The sequence below is a fragment of the Barbus barbus genome (genome assembly GCF_936440315.1).
Source record: "Barbus barbus genome assembly, chromosome: 1".
In the NCBI taxonomy this organism is placed as follows: domain Eukaryota; kingdom Metazoa; phylum Chordata; class Actinopteri; order Cypriniformes; family Cyprinidae; genus Barbus; species Barbus barbus.
Window position 1 is genome coordinate 41,568,268 of NC_136729.1, and position 16,137 is coordinate 41,584,404.

The 16,137-nt window shown below is 42.2% G+C and overlaps 1 protein-coding gene across 9 annotated transcripts in view; it reads left to right on the forward strand.

Moving 5' to 3' along the window:
* Positions 1 to 14,176, forward strand: part of LOC306874232 (F-actin-monooxygenase MICAL2-like) — a 65,505-nt gene extending 51,329 nt beyond the window's left edge. For 2 of the 9 annotated variants that reach the window (XM_079424122.1, XM_079424126.1), the window contains 5 exons: positions 2,311 to 2,415; positions 3,140 to 3,320; positions 10,015 to 10,091; positions 10,181 to 10,259; positions 13,978 to 14,176. In XM_079424122.1, the coding sequence (XP_079280248.1) occupies positions 2,311 to 2,415; positions 3,140 to 3,320; positions 10,015 to 10,091; positions 10,181 to 10,259; positions 13,978 to 14,021 (486 nt within the window). In that variant the 3' untranslated portion in view covers positions 14,022 to 14,176. Of the gene's footprint in view, positions 1 to 2,310; positions 2,416 to 3,139; positions 3,321 to 10,014; positions 10,092 to 10,180; positions 12,630 to 13,700; positions 13,777 to 13,977 lie in introns of those variants that run through there. The other 7 variants (XM_079424120.1, XM_079424121.1, XM_079424123.1 and 4 more) reach the window with 6 other exon arrangements.
* The last annotated feature ends 1,961 nt before the right edge of the window (positions 14,177 to 16,137 follow it).

Consider the following 16,137-nt stretch of genomic DNA (forward strand, 5'->3'; position numbering starts at 1 on the left):
AAAAGGAGATACAGGGAGAAACAGTGAGTTCTTCCCATCTGGTGAGCGTTCCCTCGTCGCTCAGCTAAATTAGGAAATATAATTACAGTGGAGAGGGATTTAGCATAAGTGTTTTGACATCTGGCATGCTGGAGGTCACCGGCTTAGTCAATCTTCTAAATAATTGTAGGTTAGTTATCATTACTGTATGCTCAGAGTGCGGCTTTATGACATATTGAATGAGATTTAATTTGTGGTTACAGTTAAGCAGTCGCAGAACGTCTCATTTTAGGCATCAGACCGAAACACAGATCCCCCAGTCAGAGGAAAACAGAAACTTTAACGTACCTGATAAGGTATCATGGCACCATCTAAACTTGCTGTTTTGCATTTTCTGTGGCTAAACATATTTGGAAAGTGAAACCAACATGTTTGCATGTCATATAGACAGTGTTTTTGTTATTTCAAAGCGTGGAAAGTATATTTTTCCACTGTAAAGAGTTGAACACCTAATGAAATGATTACCTTTGAAAAATAGGATTAAAAATAGTTTAAGATACTTAATTGGTGGTGTAAAGAAGTTGTTCCACACATCTCAAATTTTCTGTCTGCCACCAGTAGTAGCACAACATCCTTTACTATAAGAAAAAATACAGACGTTCTTCAGTCAAATGGAGACTCATATGCTCCCAAACAGGTATATGACCATATCTGTAGAATGGCTCTTATCCACAATCTCCCAGGACTCGCATGATGTGCAGTCTGACTGGAATGAGTCTTGCATGAGATTGTTTGCATGTTGTAGGCAGGACTTGAGAGCTCTGATCAGGGCTGCAGCTTTCTTTGATGGACTGTCTCTCGTTACATGGTTGGTTTTCTTATGAAAACGTGCCAGTCACACACACACACTTGGCTGTAAGCATCCTTACATTCCAGCTGACCACAGGGAGTGAGAGCATTCCAAAAGTCCTCTCTTCCATTGCCAGATGCCTGACCTGAAACTCTAGCTCCACCCACTGAACAGTTCAAAGTGACTGGATCAAAGTGACATAATCGTCTCGACATAGGAGTTTTTCAAGTTTTACTTGATGCCTTTAGAAGTATCTCCTGAATGACTGACAACCCTCATTGTGAGCAAAAATAGTGAGCTCTGTTCTAAAACCTATTGAGATGCCTACATTCTATAAACGTGACCCAGACATACATGAAAAATATGTGACTCTTGCTACATTACTGCAAAAGCATACCTGTACATTTTACTTCAGTTTCCAGCTGAAATTTACTTTAGAGGCAGTAAAATATCAATTTTAGGTGGTTCCTTACACAATAATATTTTATATCTTCAGTACAATTTTACCACAGTGCATGATTTGTAAATTAAAACATTTTAACTTAAGCAGCACATAAGCAGATCCATATACTGTATATATGGATTTTCTGACATAGTAAGCTTGCTCGGTCGCTCACCTAATACAGCATTGCATTTACCATATGGAGAGCTCGGGTATAAGTCCCGTCGAACATGAGTCATGACACTTAACAAAAGAGCTCAAAACCTTGCCGAAGGAAGCGAAAGCAGTTTTTATTGTTATTTTTCAAGACACTGTGCTGTTTAAATAACCTGCATCTTCAATTATGAAAAAAATGAAGTGTTATAGTGCCTCTGGTGGATGTATCACCTGTAAAATGTAGCAAAATGTACCTGAAGCAATTTATTTCAGATTATGTGGAAATGTAGCCAGTCATATATTTCTAATGAGCTTGAGTTACATGAACGCCTGCCTTCTAAGTCAGCGCATATCACTCTGCACAGGAAACACAACATACCCATTTCAGTAGTCTGATGTTAGCATGTTGCTAAGCTAACAACATGATAAATAAGCATTAAAATACAGATCACATAATGATTGTGCTATAAAATATTAAAATTAATTTTTAAACAATACTTTGCAATATATTAATAAAGCACTGTATACATGTGTAATGCGTTTCGGAATTGCCACCTTTAAGGATGAGTGCAGTGCTACCTTAAAATTAGCCTAAAACAAGGAGGGGTGTTTGATGCATCTTGCCTGTTTTACACCATGTTCCTGTGATGCTTTAAGATTGTGCCTATTTAGGCAGCTCAGTGAGTTATGGAATAGAGCAATGCAGTCTGGTTCAGAAGAATCTATCTATTCGATCAAACACTGTTTGACAGAAAGGTTTTCTGAATTCTTTTTTCTCAGATTTTCCCCAGCATGTCCTCTCTGCTATGTCTTGTTTTGCTTTATCCTTCTGTTTCATTCTCTTTTCTCGACTTTCTGTCCCTGCTCTCCCATTGGCTGGTAGCGCACAGCAGGCAAAGTGTCTCTGATAGTGGGTGCTAGAGCTGACTCTCTGGTTACCCTCTATGAAAATGATCATAGGCCCCAGGCAAGCAGCTCTGACAGTCCGGTAAGCCACAGATCAGCTGGTCAGTTGTTTTTAATCTGAAAACAAATATGAATTAATCTTTTAATTTTATGAACTCATCCTGTGCAGTTCAGTGCATTTCATGTTAACATGTACAGTTTGGTCATCATTTACTCACCTTAATGTTATTATAAACCTGTATGACTATCGTACTTCCCTGAAATACAGCAAAATGTCCAAGCCTCTTCTTCTTTTTTTTTTTTTTAATTAAAAGCGTATGGGGACTGGGACTATCAAGCTCGAAAAAATGTTACCATGGTTGCTCGTGTAAACTGAGAAAATTAGATTAATTCTCTCATAGAGGTTTATATACTGTTCAGTATATAATGCCATCAAAAAATGGTGAGGAACTATGAAAAATGCAACACCATTTCAAATTACCTGCATTTTGCATGTTTAATTAAGACATCATTATGTGGCATCCATATTATCTTAAAAATAAATATGGTTATTTTGCATTTTTAATAAATTTTTGTGTAAAAACTGAAATTACTTCTCTATTTACTTCTGAAATTACTTCTGGCTCATTTATAACAGTGAAACGTCAAATCAAGCACACTGCATTGTGGAATACAGTACCTAGTTCTGTTTGAATATATACTGCATAATTTTGGCAATTGCAGTAGGTCATACAGGTATTGCAGTAGGTTTCAGCATGCTTAATCGACACAATCTTGACCAGTTTTTTTTTTCTTTTTTTCCCTAGCCTTCCTTTAAAAGAGAATTTCCTCAGAGTCTGGGAGATGTGTGTCATGCGTGTAAGAAACGGGTGTTTGTAGTGGAAAGGCTCAGCGCAGAGGGATTCCACTTCCACAGGGAATGTTTCCGCTGTCATACCTGCAGAGCTCCGCTGCGCCAGGGAGGGCATTCCTTCGATTCAGAGGAAGGTACTGTGAAAGGCCTGTTATGCTTTCTCACTGTTTCTCATTTAATAGTTCACCCTAAAACGAGTATTAAATCATTTACTCACCCTCATATTGCTCAAAACCTGTGCGGTTTAATTTTCTGCCTTTTTCTATAGGGACTGGAGCTGTCAAGCTCAAAAAATGATAAAACAAATGAATAAATAAAATCACCATAAAAGTAGCCCTACATGTACTCCTATGACTAAATAAAAGTGTTCTAAAACCATATGATAACTTTGTATGACAAACAGACCAAAATAAGCAGTTCCCCTTCAGGAACTCGAGCTGCGTCGAAAAACACTAGGGGAACACTTTCAGCGATATCAAGCTCTGAATCATATGTGTAATCAGACCAAACGATGGGCGAGACGTCAGAGGCGGGTGACGTCATGACCAGGAAGCTTAAAAGCATATGAGGTGCAGCCGGCGTCAGCTTTCTGTCATTCAGCAAAGCTCTCTGTGTGTGTCAGTCACGATCTATGTCTGAGTCTTATGTACTATTGTCTGTGAAGTTACACCAAGCATTCAGCAACCAGAAACTCCAGCAATGTCTAAAGCAAGTGCTAAGACAGTTAAGGGCGAAAGCAGATCGCGTTATAGACTATATTATATCTATATTACGAGCGGGGATACACATAGTTTGTGCATGGTCCGCATTGTGAGAGATTGCCACTGCGTACGCTTCGCTCCCGAAAGGCTCTCTTTGAGGAGGGAGCTTTCACCAGCGTTCCTCACGGTGCTGGCTCCGCTTCCACCGAGGTGGGTTCGCAGCTGGATCTAGCAGAGGGAATGGAGATGGGCGAGTCCCTATCTTCTTCCTCACCTGCCAGATCCGTTGCCCGCTCTCTGGGATCGGAAGCCCGTTCTGTGGTCTCTTCCCCCCGGGGAGCGGGCTCGGCGCTTCTCCTATCTTCCTCCGAGGAGGTTGATGTGGAGAGCGTTGAGGATTTGTCCCCTCAGTCCCCACAGTATGAGGAGTTATTGGAGGTAGTTACTCGTGCGGTTGCCAAATTAAACATCGATTGGCCCGCCGAGAAACAGGCTCGATGAACTCGATGAACGCTTTCTGTGTACTAAGCCGCTACCTCCGAGCTGGAGCTTGCTTTTTTTTCCTGATCTCCACACCGAGGTGTTGAGATCGTGGAAAAAAAACATTCTCGGCCCGCTTATTCATCCCCGCCTCTGATTATTATGGAAATGTGGCGGGTCTGGGTGAATGTGGTTACATTCTAATGCCGATACGAGCTATCTGTCTCCCGGCGTGGCATCGTCTCTGAAGGCTCCGGTCTTGCCCTCCAAGCCGCTGCGCACTATATCAGCGCTGGTGGGCAAGGGGTACACGGCAGCGGGTCAGGCTGGTGTGTGTCTGCACACTATGTCTGTGTTACAGGCGTACCAAGCCGACCTGCTAAAAGAGCTAGATGAAGGTGAGCAGTTTAATTCAGATGATATAACTGAACTTAGGAGAACCGCTGATATAACTCTCCATGCCACCAAGGAGACCGTCCGTGCCATTGGGCGGTCCATGGCAGCTCTGGTGGCGGCGGAGAGGCTCCTATGGTTGACCCTGTCTGATATGAAAGAGAAGGACAGGGTCTTCCTTATGAATGCCCCACTTGCGCCTTCTGGTCTGTTCGGCGACGCCGTCAATTCCGTTGTCGACAGATACCAGGAGGCTCGTAAACAGGCGGCGGTGTTTCAGCAGTTTCTCCCTCGCCGTTCTATAGCTCTGGGGGCTACTGGGCGGGAGCAGCCCCAGCCGTGTACCAGCTCATACAGGGAGACTCAAAAACAGAGCGTTGCCTCTCGTGCTCCCCCGCAGCGGGGGCTTCTAAGTCGGGGCCTTCTAAGACGGGGCGGCCCCTACTGGGGAAGAGCGGGGTGCACCGCATTACACGATGTCCGTCTCTCCTCAGCGCTTTCAGGAGATCGTTCTGCCAACCCTGCCCGTATTCAAGGGCGCTGCGGTCTCCAGCGAGTGTCTCTCTCAGTTTTGTCAGTTTTGTCTGTAGTACTTCATTGTTCCAAAGAAGGATGGGGGGTTGCGTCCGATTTTAGATCTGCGGCTATTGAACCGCTCAGTCATGCATCCGAAGTTCAAAATGCTCACTGGCAAACAGGTCGTGTATCAGATCAGATCTGAGGACTGGTTTGTCACAATAGATCTAACAGACGCTTACTTCCATATATCACAAACAGGAAGTTCCTGAGGTTCGCTTTCAGGGGCAAAGCTTACCAATATCGGGTTCTCTCACCCCGTAGTTTCACGAAGTGTGTGGATGTTGCTCTGGCTCCTCTGCGACTCCAGGGCATCCACATACTAAATTACAAAGACGATCGGTTGATTTTAGCTCAATCAGAGCAGATGGCGGTTCGACATCGAGATGTTGTTCTCGCTCATATGAAAGAATTGGGGTTAAGACTAAACGCCAAGAAAAATGTGCTTTCTCCATTACAGAGGACCACTTATCTGGGCATGGTGTGGGATTTGACCACGATGCAGGCACGTATGTCCCCTGCTCGGATCAAGTCGATACTCAGGTCAGTCAAGAGAGTAAAAGAGGGCCAGTCGCTCATTGTCAAGCAGTTTCAAAAACTGCTGGGTCTGATGGCATCTACGTCCAACGTGATACCTTTTGGCCTGCTGTACATGAGACCCCTGCAGTGGTGGCTCAAGACCAAGGGGTTCTCCCCGAGGAGAACCCACTTCGCATAATCAAGGTCACATGGCGATGCCTACGTGCCTTAGACATATGGAGGAAACCTTGGTTCTTGTCTCAGGGCCCGGTGCTGGGAGCTCCTTGTCGCCGCGTAACGCTAGCGACGGACGCATTCCTCACCGGTTGGGGAGCGGTCATGAGTGGCCACCCTGCCCGCGGTCTGTGGAGTGGTCGCCATCTCACTTGGCACATCAACTGCATGGAGATGCTGGCCGTGTTTCGAGCACTCAATCACTTTCTACCAGACCTGAGAGATCACCATGTGTTGATGCGCACCAACAACACAGCGGTGGTCTTTTATATCATCCACCAGGGAGGTCTGCGTTCGCGCCCCTGGTACAAGCTGGCGCACCAGATCCTTGTGTGGGCCCAAGGGAAACTCCTCTCGCTGAGAGCAGTTCGTATTCCTGGGCATCTGTATATGGGAGCAGACATTCTTTTGAAGCAGGGGCCGAGGCCCGGGGAATGGATGCTTCACCCAGAGATGGTGAAGCAGATATGGAGAGTTTTTGGCCAGGCTCAGGTGGATCTGTTTGCGACATCGCACTGTCCCCTCTGGTTCTCTCTGACTCATCCAGCTCCACTGGGGCTGGATGCTATGGTACAGACTTGGCCAAGGCTTCGTCTGTACGCCTTTCCCCGGATCGCTCTGCTCCCGGGAGTTCTAGAGAGAGTGCACCGGGACAGGGTCCGTCTATTGCTAGTAGCCCCGTTCTGGCCGGGCCGAGTATGGTTCTCGGACCTGATTTCTCTCCTCGACGGCTCTCCATGGGAGATTCCCCTCAGGAGGGATCTCCTCTCACAGGCAGAGGGAATGATCCTTCACCCCCGCCCTTGAGGGGGCCCAACTCATCAATCTCTCAACCGAGGTTGTTGAGACCATCCTCCAATCTAGAGCTCCCTCAACGAGGCAACTGCACACCGTGAAGTGGAGACTCTTCACTTCATGGTGCGGAGACTGCCTAGCTTGACCCAGTTAACTACCCGATTGGTACAGTGCTGGAGTTCTTGCAGGCCCGTTTCTCCACAGGGTTAACCCACTCCACCTTGAAGGTCTACGTGGCGGCTATAGCAGCCTACCACGCCCCTCTTGGTGGTCAGTCAGTGGGCAAGGACCCCCTGGTTACACGTTTCCTCCGTGGTGTGATGAGGCTCAGGCCTCAGGTACGATCTCGTGTCCCTCCTTGGGACCTCGCTGTGGTGCTAGAAGCTCTATGTAGGCCTCCCTTTAGGCCTATCGAGGAGATATCAGATTGTCTTCTTACGTTTAAGACTGTATTTCTTTTAGCAATATCTTCTCTAAAGAGAGTTGGGGATCTGCAGGCCCTCTCTGTGGCCCCTTCCTATCTCGACTTTGCGCCCGGTCTGGCCAAAGCTTTTCTGTACCCACGTGCGGGGTATGTCCCTAAGGTCCCCTCCTCTACACCACAGCCTGTCGTACTTCAGGCTTTTTGTCCTCCTCCCTTCAGGGAGCCCGACCAGCAGAGGCTTAATTGTATGTGTCCAGTGTGAGCACTGGACGCATACGTCCACAGAGCTGCCCTGTGGAGAAGGGCGGACTAACTGCTTGTTTGTTATGGTCCCCCTAAGAGAGGTCATCCTGCTTCCAAGCAGACCCTCAGCCAGTGGATAGTTGATGCCATTACTGTTGCCTATGAGTCCTCTGATCTCCCCTCACTTTTGGGGCCAAGGCTCACTCAACAAGAAGTGTGGCGGCCTCCAAGGCCTTTCTGGCAGGTGTGCCTATGCAGGACATCTGCAACGCTGCGGGATGGTCTACGCCCCTCACGTTCGTCAGGTTCTATGACCTAGATTTACGAGCCAACCCTGGCTTTTCTGTTCTCTTGCCATAGCTGTGTTCTTCCACACTAGGCAGGGATTTGCAAGTCTGGCGGCGTGGACATCAACGTCCCAGGTTACGTATGTAACCATGGTTTCCCAAGGGAACGAGACGCTGCGTCGCAGGGCCATACTTTCCGGCATCCCTACTAGAGCGATGCTTCATTCCTAGAAGCTGACGGCGGCTGCACCTCACGTACTTTTAAGCTTCCTGGTCATGACGTCACCCGCCTCTGATGTCTCGCCCATCGTTTCGTCTGATTACACATATTATTCAGAGCTTGATATCGCTGAAGGCGTTCCCCTAGCGTTTTCCGATGCAGTGTCTCATTCCCTCGGGGAACCATGGTTACATACGTAACCTGGGATGTTTCTCATTGAAAATCTTTTTAATTTTTGTGTAAACTACTGTATCACATTAAAGGGATAGTTCACCAAATATGAAAATTCCAGCCCGATCTCACGGCAGTTCGTACATATTTTACGAGGTGGCTAATTCGTACGAATTCGTATGACCTCACTCGTACAAATTCATACGATTTTTGCTAAATCGTACGTATTTTACGAGTTGCCAACTCGTATGAATTTGTACAAATGACCTACACCCAACCCCGCCCCTAAACCTACCCGTCACTGGGGTTTAGACAAATCGTACAAAATCATACGAGTGAGGTCGTACGAATTTGTTTGAATTAGCCACCTCGTAAAATACATACGAATTGGTCGTGAGATAGCGTTGTAAAATTCTGTCATTAATTACTCACCCTCATGTTGTTCCAAATCCGTAAGACCTTCATCTTCGGAAGACAAATTAAGATATTTTTGATGAAATCCGAAAGGTACCACGACGCATGCATCCTTACTACCTTTCTGGCCTTGAACATGTCAGTTGCATTGCTGTCTATGCAGGGTCAGAAAGCTCTCAGATTTAATAAAAAATATCTTAATTTGTATTCTTAAGATGAATGAAGGTCTTACAGTTTTGGAACAAGATGAGGACGAGCAATTAATGACATAATTTTCATTTTTGTGTGAACTGTTGCTTTAAATTCCAGGCTATTTCTTACATTGCAAAAAGAGGTCAGCTTTTTGTGATAGCAACCCAAGCAATCGCAAGGAGAATCATACCAAGACTGACAGTAGTTTATAGTTTTTAATTTTCATTACACAGCAAATATAATCATATACACATAAGATTACAGTTTGAAAGATGCAGGCATTGTTTCTTTCTGTTCGAAGTCAAGATGAGGTGTCAATTTAATAAACGTTTGTAAACCCAGCTAGTCTATTAACAATGAAAGACTAGAATGAATTTAACACAAATGCAAAGGTTCCAATAACTGCAAGGGTTCCAATATGCAAACATTATTTACGGACTAAATCCATCAGAAACATCTGGATAAACTGCAGTTTTTAAATGCATATGATAAACGTCACTACCTGATCCTGACAGTGATTAGCTGCCGTCTGGTGTTTTTCCCCTGGCATTTGCATAAAGTTGAGCATTTCTTAACTTTTCGATACAGCAGCCACTTTGACGAATCGCAACCTACAATGTGAATAAAATGAACTCATTTCATTCATTCTATTCAACAAATAAAATTATTATTAAGAGCTAGTAAAAAAAGTTAATAAAAAGGACAGATAAAAATACAACATACATGTTTATATTTCCATAAATAGTATACTGCATTAGGTAAAAGGGCCACGTCTACTACACTAATACAGGAAAATAAATACCAAATAAATAATATAAAATTGACAATACGTAAAACATGGTAAAATATGGTGATCACGCTCTTAAAGTGCATTCACTGATATGTCAGTGAAATTTTGCTTTTATAAAAGGTACACTATCAATAGCATATCAATGTACGAAGCACAGCTCACACTAAAGTCACTTTCAAACCAAGCAGCTTTCTGTTGGTTAACACAGCGTATTGGCATGACCAGATTGAACATGAGTATAATCTGCATAGAGAACTTTTCCGTCCTCAAGCCAAACTCCAGAATGCTTGGATTCCTATTGAAATGACTTGAGTTCGCCCACAATATTTCACAGAGGAACTGTAACTGTGACCACACCTTTACACTAATGGTTTCTTTTGCCCCTGCAGGAAAGTTGTACTGCAAACTCCACTTTGCTCAACGGAAACCCTTAGTCAAGAATGGGAGGACACCAATTCTACACACGGTAAAAACTAATTTATGCTTCATCTCTCTATTTTAATAATTCATCAGTAATTGTCTTACAGCACACCCATCTTAATATTGATTCTTCAGACATGTAATGACGAATCCCACGACGGCTCCAGCTGGAGTCCAGAGGCACGTGAGCATCGTCTCCAGGACGAGTCTCCAGGTATCCTTTCCTCACTGAAGAGAAGCCTGCGCTGGCCGCTGCACGTGTGTGCTGTGCCTCGGCGTGTGTTTAACTGGCTGCATGGTAAAGCGTGGGCCACAGGAGTCCACCTGCGGGATAATGCCGAGGATTACGCCTTCCTGTACGAACTGCTAAGTGTGAGTCTGCCTCTGCTCGCGGTTCTCCATGAACAGCTCGTCCAAATGTACGCAGAGACCGAGCCGCTCAATCTACAGCCTCTACAGCTCTGGCTGGAAGAGCACATGGGCCACTGGGTCTTAATGTGAGAGAAACATCTCCAGGACCCTTTAAAAGGGTTAATATGAACAGAACGATCTGAAATTTCCTACCTTTTCAGAGAGTAGAAATGAAATGACCTGGTTTGGTTTGCGCACAAATTACCAAAGCCTTTCTCAGTTTGCCTAAAGATAAAAAAAGTGTCAAACACGGAACTTGAAGCACTTTAATGAGTGAGCTGCCTTCATATGCACGATTAAGAGTGGCATTTTGCTTTTAGTTATTAGTGAACGTTCTTTATTGTGACTGCAAGTTTACAAAACCTGACCGATCAAGCTGCAAACACGTCTTGTCTGCTCTTTTTTAACTATTCACGAACATGGAAGTCACATTCTTCTCGCATGTTTACATTTCTTATGAAAAACATACAGCACGACTGTTAAAAGGAATGTTCCGGGTTCAGCGCAAGCTAATCTATTGACGGCATCTGTGAAAATGTTGTCAACTATCACTGAAAATAATTGCATCTTATCCTTCATACTGTTAAAACAAACAAGAATTACAATGGAAGTCTGTGGGACAAGACATTCCATAGAGTTTAAAGCGGAAAGGTGCATCTTAAATTTCTATCAAAGCCTCTGTAGTAATTTATCAAAACAAAAGTGTGTTATCTGAGCTGTAACATTGTCAAAAATGTGACATTTTTTAGTGGTGTAACACAGTAGTCTATATGAACACAATGTGTTGTGTTGTCTTGTGCCTGGACTTTCAAAACAGTTTGAGCATTTTGTATTTTATTGTCTTGTCTTGTAGACTTTCATTGTAAGTGCGTTACTGTAAATGTGATTTTTGCAGTTATATTCTGTATTAATCAGTATATCACAGATGCTGTCCATAGAGTTTAACTTTAAGCTATAAAGACTATGTTCTTACATGTATGCTGTATATGTAAATAGGGATGCACAGATTTGGACATTTTAGCGGATATCAATAATTATTTATATTTTGAAGCCAATAGATGACAACAATAGGTGCAACAACAGAAAACATGTGTTTTAAAAATTCCAAAATCTTAAAAAAAATTGATGCACTATGAACCACTGGAATAAAGAAGTTATACAAAACAATGATAACACAACAAAGAATAAAAATAAACTATTCACCTAAAGTAAAACAATAAAAAAGAATAAATCGTACAGGCTCTGATTAAACATGTATTTTTATTTTATAATTTTTTGTTTTTAAATTTGGGGTCGTATGATCATTTGGCTATCATTTATCAAGCTTATTTTACCTAATGGACCGATTCAGATAATATCAAAAAGTCACATTTGCTGGCTAATATGAATTCAGATATATCATGCATCCCTCTATATAACAAAAGACCAAATATGTAAGCATTATACTTTGGTCTCAGGCTTATTTGTAGAGTTCTCATGAACGGTTCCAAATGCACATGTATTCATTTCATCTGTTTACTCGTGTAGTCTCAATCATACACCAGTTTTGTGTCACATTACACGCACTAAAAGACTAAAAAACTTGTCACACTTACAAATCGTGACAGACACACTACTTTGGCAGTCTTGTAAACGTCCTCTCATTTGATTCACTGGACTATTACTGTGGTTTCTGTTAATGTCAGTTGCTACCTATGATGTGCTGTCTGAGGGCAGGTTAATACTGTACTTATAGATTTTACAGTAACACATTTAAGTGCAATTAAAATGCACTTTTTTTCCAGTCAGAACTTACTGAGAAGTATTAATAATATGAAACATACTTTTTGTTGACACTGGAAGGCGATTGTTAGTTTGTGATGTGTTAATTAGTATGAATGGTGATTGCAGATAGATCATCAAATGACATGCATGAAAATAAAGCACGGATAATTAAATCCGTTAAATCTATTTTTGTGCATTAGCAGCTCGTTTCGAAAAGCTGTTTACAAGCTGCCTTTTAATATGATTCACTTCTCATGTATGTTTCTCCTTTTTTATTCACTTGTAGTCCTTTTTGACCTCTCCACTGCGTCTGCTCCTGACATGCTGTGAGCAGCGCTGATCCGAAGGTGATCATCTGCAAGTTCACTCATTGCATTCGCTCGTAGCGTCTTTGAACTGTTTCCCAGCTGTGGAAATGCACGCTGCATGACACTAACCGCCTGCCTCTGATTCTTTCATCTGCACGTCACGTCTGACATGTTTCTCTTTTCTGTCTTGCTTCAAGGCTTGTTAATTACAGTGCATCCAACCCCGCCCCTAAACCTACCCGTCACTGGGGTTTAGACAAATCGTACAAAATCATACGAGTGAGGTCGTACGAATTTGTTTGAATTAGCCACCTCGTAAAATACATATGAATTGGTCGTGAGATAGCGTTGTAAAATTCTGTCATTAATTACTCACCCTCATGTTGTTCCAAATCCGTAAGACCTTCATCTTCGGAAGACAAATTAAGATATTTTTGATGAAATCCGAGAGGTACCACGACGCATGCATCCTTACTACCTTTCTGGCCTTGAACATGTCAGTTGCATTGCTGTCTATGCAGGGTCAGAAAGCTCTCAGATTTAGTCAAAAATATCTTAATTTGTATTCTGAAGATGAATGAAGGTCTTACAGTTTTGGAACAAGATGAGGACGAGCAATTAATGACATAATTTTCATTTTTGTGTGAACTGTTCCTTTAAATTCCAGGCTATTTCTTACATTGCAAAAAGAGGTCAGCTTTTTGGGATAGCAACCCAAGCAATCGCAAGGAGAATCATACCAAGACTGACAGTAGTTTATAGTTTTTAATTTTCATTACACAGCAAATATAATCATATACACATAAGATTACAGTTTGAAAGATGCAGGCATTGTTTCTAAATGTCCGAAGTCAAGATGAGGTGTCAATTTAATAAACGTTTGTAAACCCAGCTAGTCTATTAACAATGAAAGACTAGAATGAATGGTATGGAGAGTAGACTAGAGTTTTAATGACACTGGAAGGCGATTGTTAGTTTGTGATGTGTTAATTAGTATGAATGGTGATTGCAGATAGATCATCAAATGACATGCATGAAAATAAAGCACGGATAATTAAATCCGTTAAATCTATTTTTGTGCATTAGCAGCTCGTTTCGAAAAGCTGTTTACAAGCTGCCTTTTAATATGATTCACTTCTCATGTATGTTTCTCCTTTTTTATTCACTTGTAGTCCTTTTTGACCTCTCCACTGCGTCTGCTCCTGACATGCTGTGAGCAGCGCTGATCCGAAGGTGATCATCTGCAAGGTCACTCATTGCATTCGCTCATAGCGTCTTTGAACTGTTTCCCAGCTGTGGAAATGCACGCTGCATGACACTAACCGCCTGCCTCTGATTCTTTCATCTGCACGTCACGTCTGACATGTTTCTCTTTTCTGTCTTGCTTCAAGGCTTGTTAATTACTTGCTCATGCAGCCTCTGTCTCTTCTTCATTTCTTTCTGTTTCAGAGGTGGCTTACATTTCAGAAACCTACACGCAGGCGCCCGTGTGACTAAAGCAGGTCGTTAGGCCTTTAGTAGCACCTTTTATTGGACATGTTGTAAAACTGTTTGAAGTTTTTTGCTGTATATTTTCCATTTGAAACATTTGTTGTTGCCTTATTTATGTTTAGCCATACTCTTGCAATAAAAGAAAGATCAAAGCCTTGTCATTTTTACTTACTTTTACATGCACATCTAGTCAGTGTCTGTTACATACAGTACATGCATATGATATCCTTAAATACTTTTAAATAAGAAATATTCATATTAGTGGTTGATCGATGTGTGTATTTCATTCACTTAAAGTCCCCCTCAATAACATCTGTTTTAAGTCGCAATTATTAGGTTGATTCTTATAATTGCGACATCTTATCTCACAACTCAGTTGTGATTTAGATTTGCGAGAATTTGTTCAATTTGAGTTCACCTTGTTTAAATTTTTATTGGTGGAGCAAAAAACAAACTGTAACTGGACTATTGTGTCTAAAAAGTAAGTTACTAGTTATTAACTCTTTTTTTTACTTTTGGATAAGAGCAATCAAACTTATGTTATTAGGTTATTATCCATAGAGTTTGATATGGACAATATTATAAATCTATTATCTGTGAGTAACTATGCATCATTTTTATAATATCTAATAGCAGCCTAATTATCAAAGCCATAATTTAAGGCAGGATGCCACAGGTGAATTTAAACACTTAATTAATCACAGTGCATCTTTTTTTGAATGAAGTTTTCTGAAATGCTGTTCAAACCGAAATGTTGGGACGTTTTTTTAAATTTGAATAAAATGAAAACTAAAAGACTTTCAAATCACATGAGCCAATATTTTATTCACAATACGACATAGATAACATAACAAATGTTTAAACTGAGAAATGTTTACAATTATATGCACAAAATGAGCTCATTTGAAGTTTGATGCCTGCTACAGGTCTCAAAATAGTTGGGACAGGGGCATGTTTACTATAGTGTAGCATCTCCTCTTCTTTTCAAATCAGTTGGAATATGTCTGGGCATCGAGGTTATGAGTTTCTGGAGTTTTGGTGTTGGAATTTGGTCACGTTCTTGCCTGATGTAGGTTTCCAGCTGCTGAAGAGTTTGTGGTCATCTTTGACATATTTTGCATTTAATTATGGGCCAAATGTTCTCTATAGGTGAAAGATCTGGACTGCAGGCAGGCCAATTCAGCTCCCGGACTCTTCTACTACAAAGCCATGCTGTTGTAATAGCTGTAGTATGCAAGCTTCCCATACTGTATGCACTTACAGTGTGCACCCCCACACAACTGAACACTTATAACATGCTGGAAGGTCTCCCTCCTCTTTTGCCCAGAGGACACGGCGTCCGTGATTTCCAACAAGAATGTCAAATTTGGACTCGTCTGACCATAAAACACTTTTCCACTTTGAAACAGTCCATTTTAAATGAGCCTTGGCCCACAGGACACGACGGCGCTTCTGGACCATGTTCACATATCAGAATCAGAATGAGCTTTATTGGCCAGGTATGTTTACACATACGAGGAATTTGATATTGTGACAGAAGCTCCACAGTGCAACAGAAAGACAGCAACAGGACAGGACACAGATAATGAAAAATATACAAATAGGCAATGTACAAAACAGCAAAAACACAATATATAATATAGACAATTATGTGTGTACAGGTCTGATATGTGCAAATTTGAAATGAAAAAATAAGTATGTGTGGTGAATAAATAATGTATAATAGAGTTGTGTGCTCCATGTTTAGTGTCAAGTGTTCATGAGATGGATTGCCTGAGGGAAGAAACTGTTTCTGTGTCTGGTCGTTCTTGTGCTCAGAGCTCTGTAGCATCGACTAGACGGTAACAGTTCAAAGAGGGAGTGTGCTGGGTGTGAGGGGTCCAGAGTGATTTTACCAGCCCTTTTGCTCATTCTGGATAAGTACAGTCCTTGGAGAGTGGGGAGGGTTGTACCAATGATTCGCTCAGCAGTCCGGACTACCCTCCGTAGTCTTCTGAGGTCAGATTTGGTAGCTGAGCTGAACCAGACAGTCATTGAAGTGCAGAGGATGGATTCAACGATAGCGGAGTAGAACTGTTTCAGCAAGTCCTGTGGCAGGTTGAACTTCCTCAGCTGGCG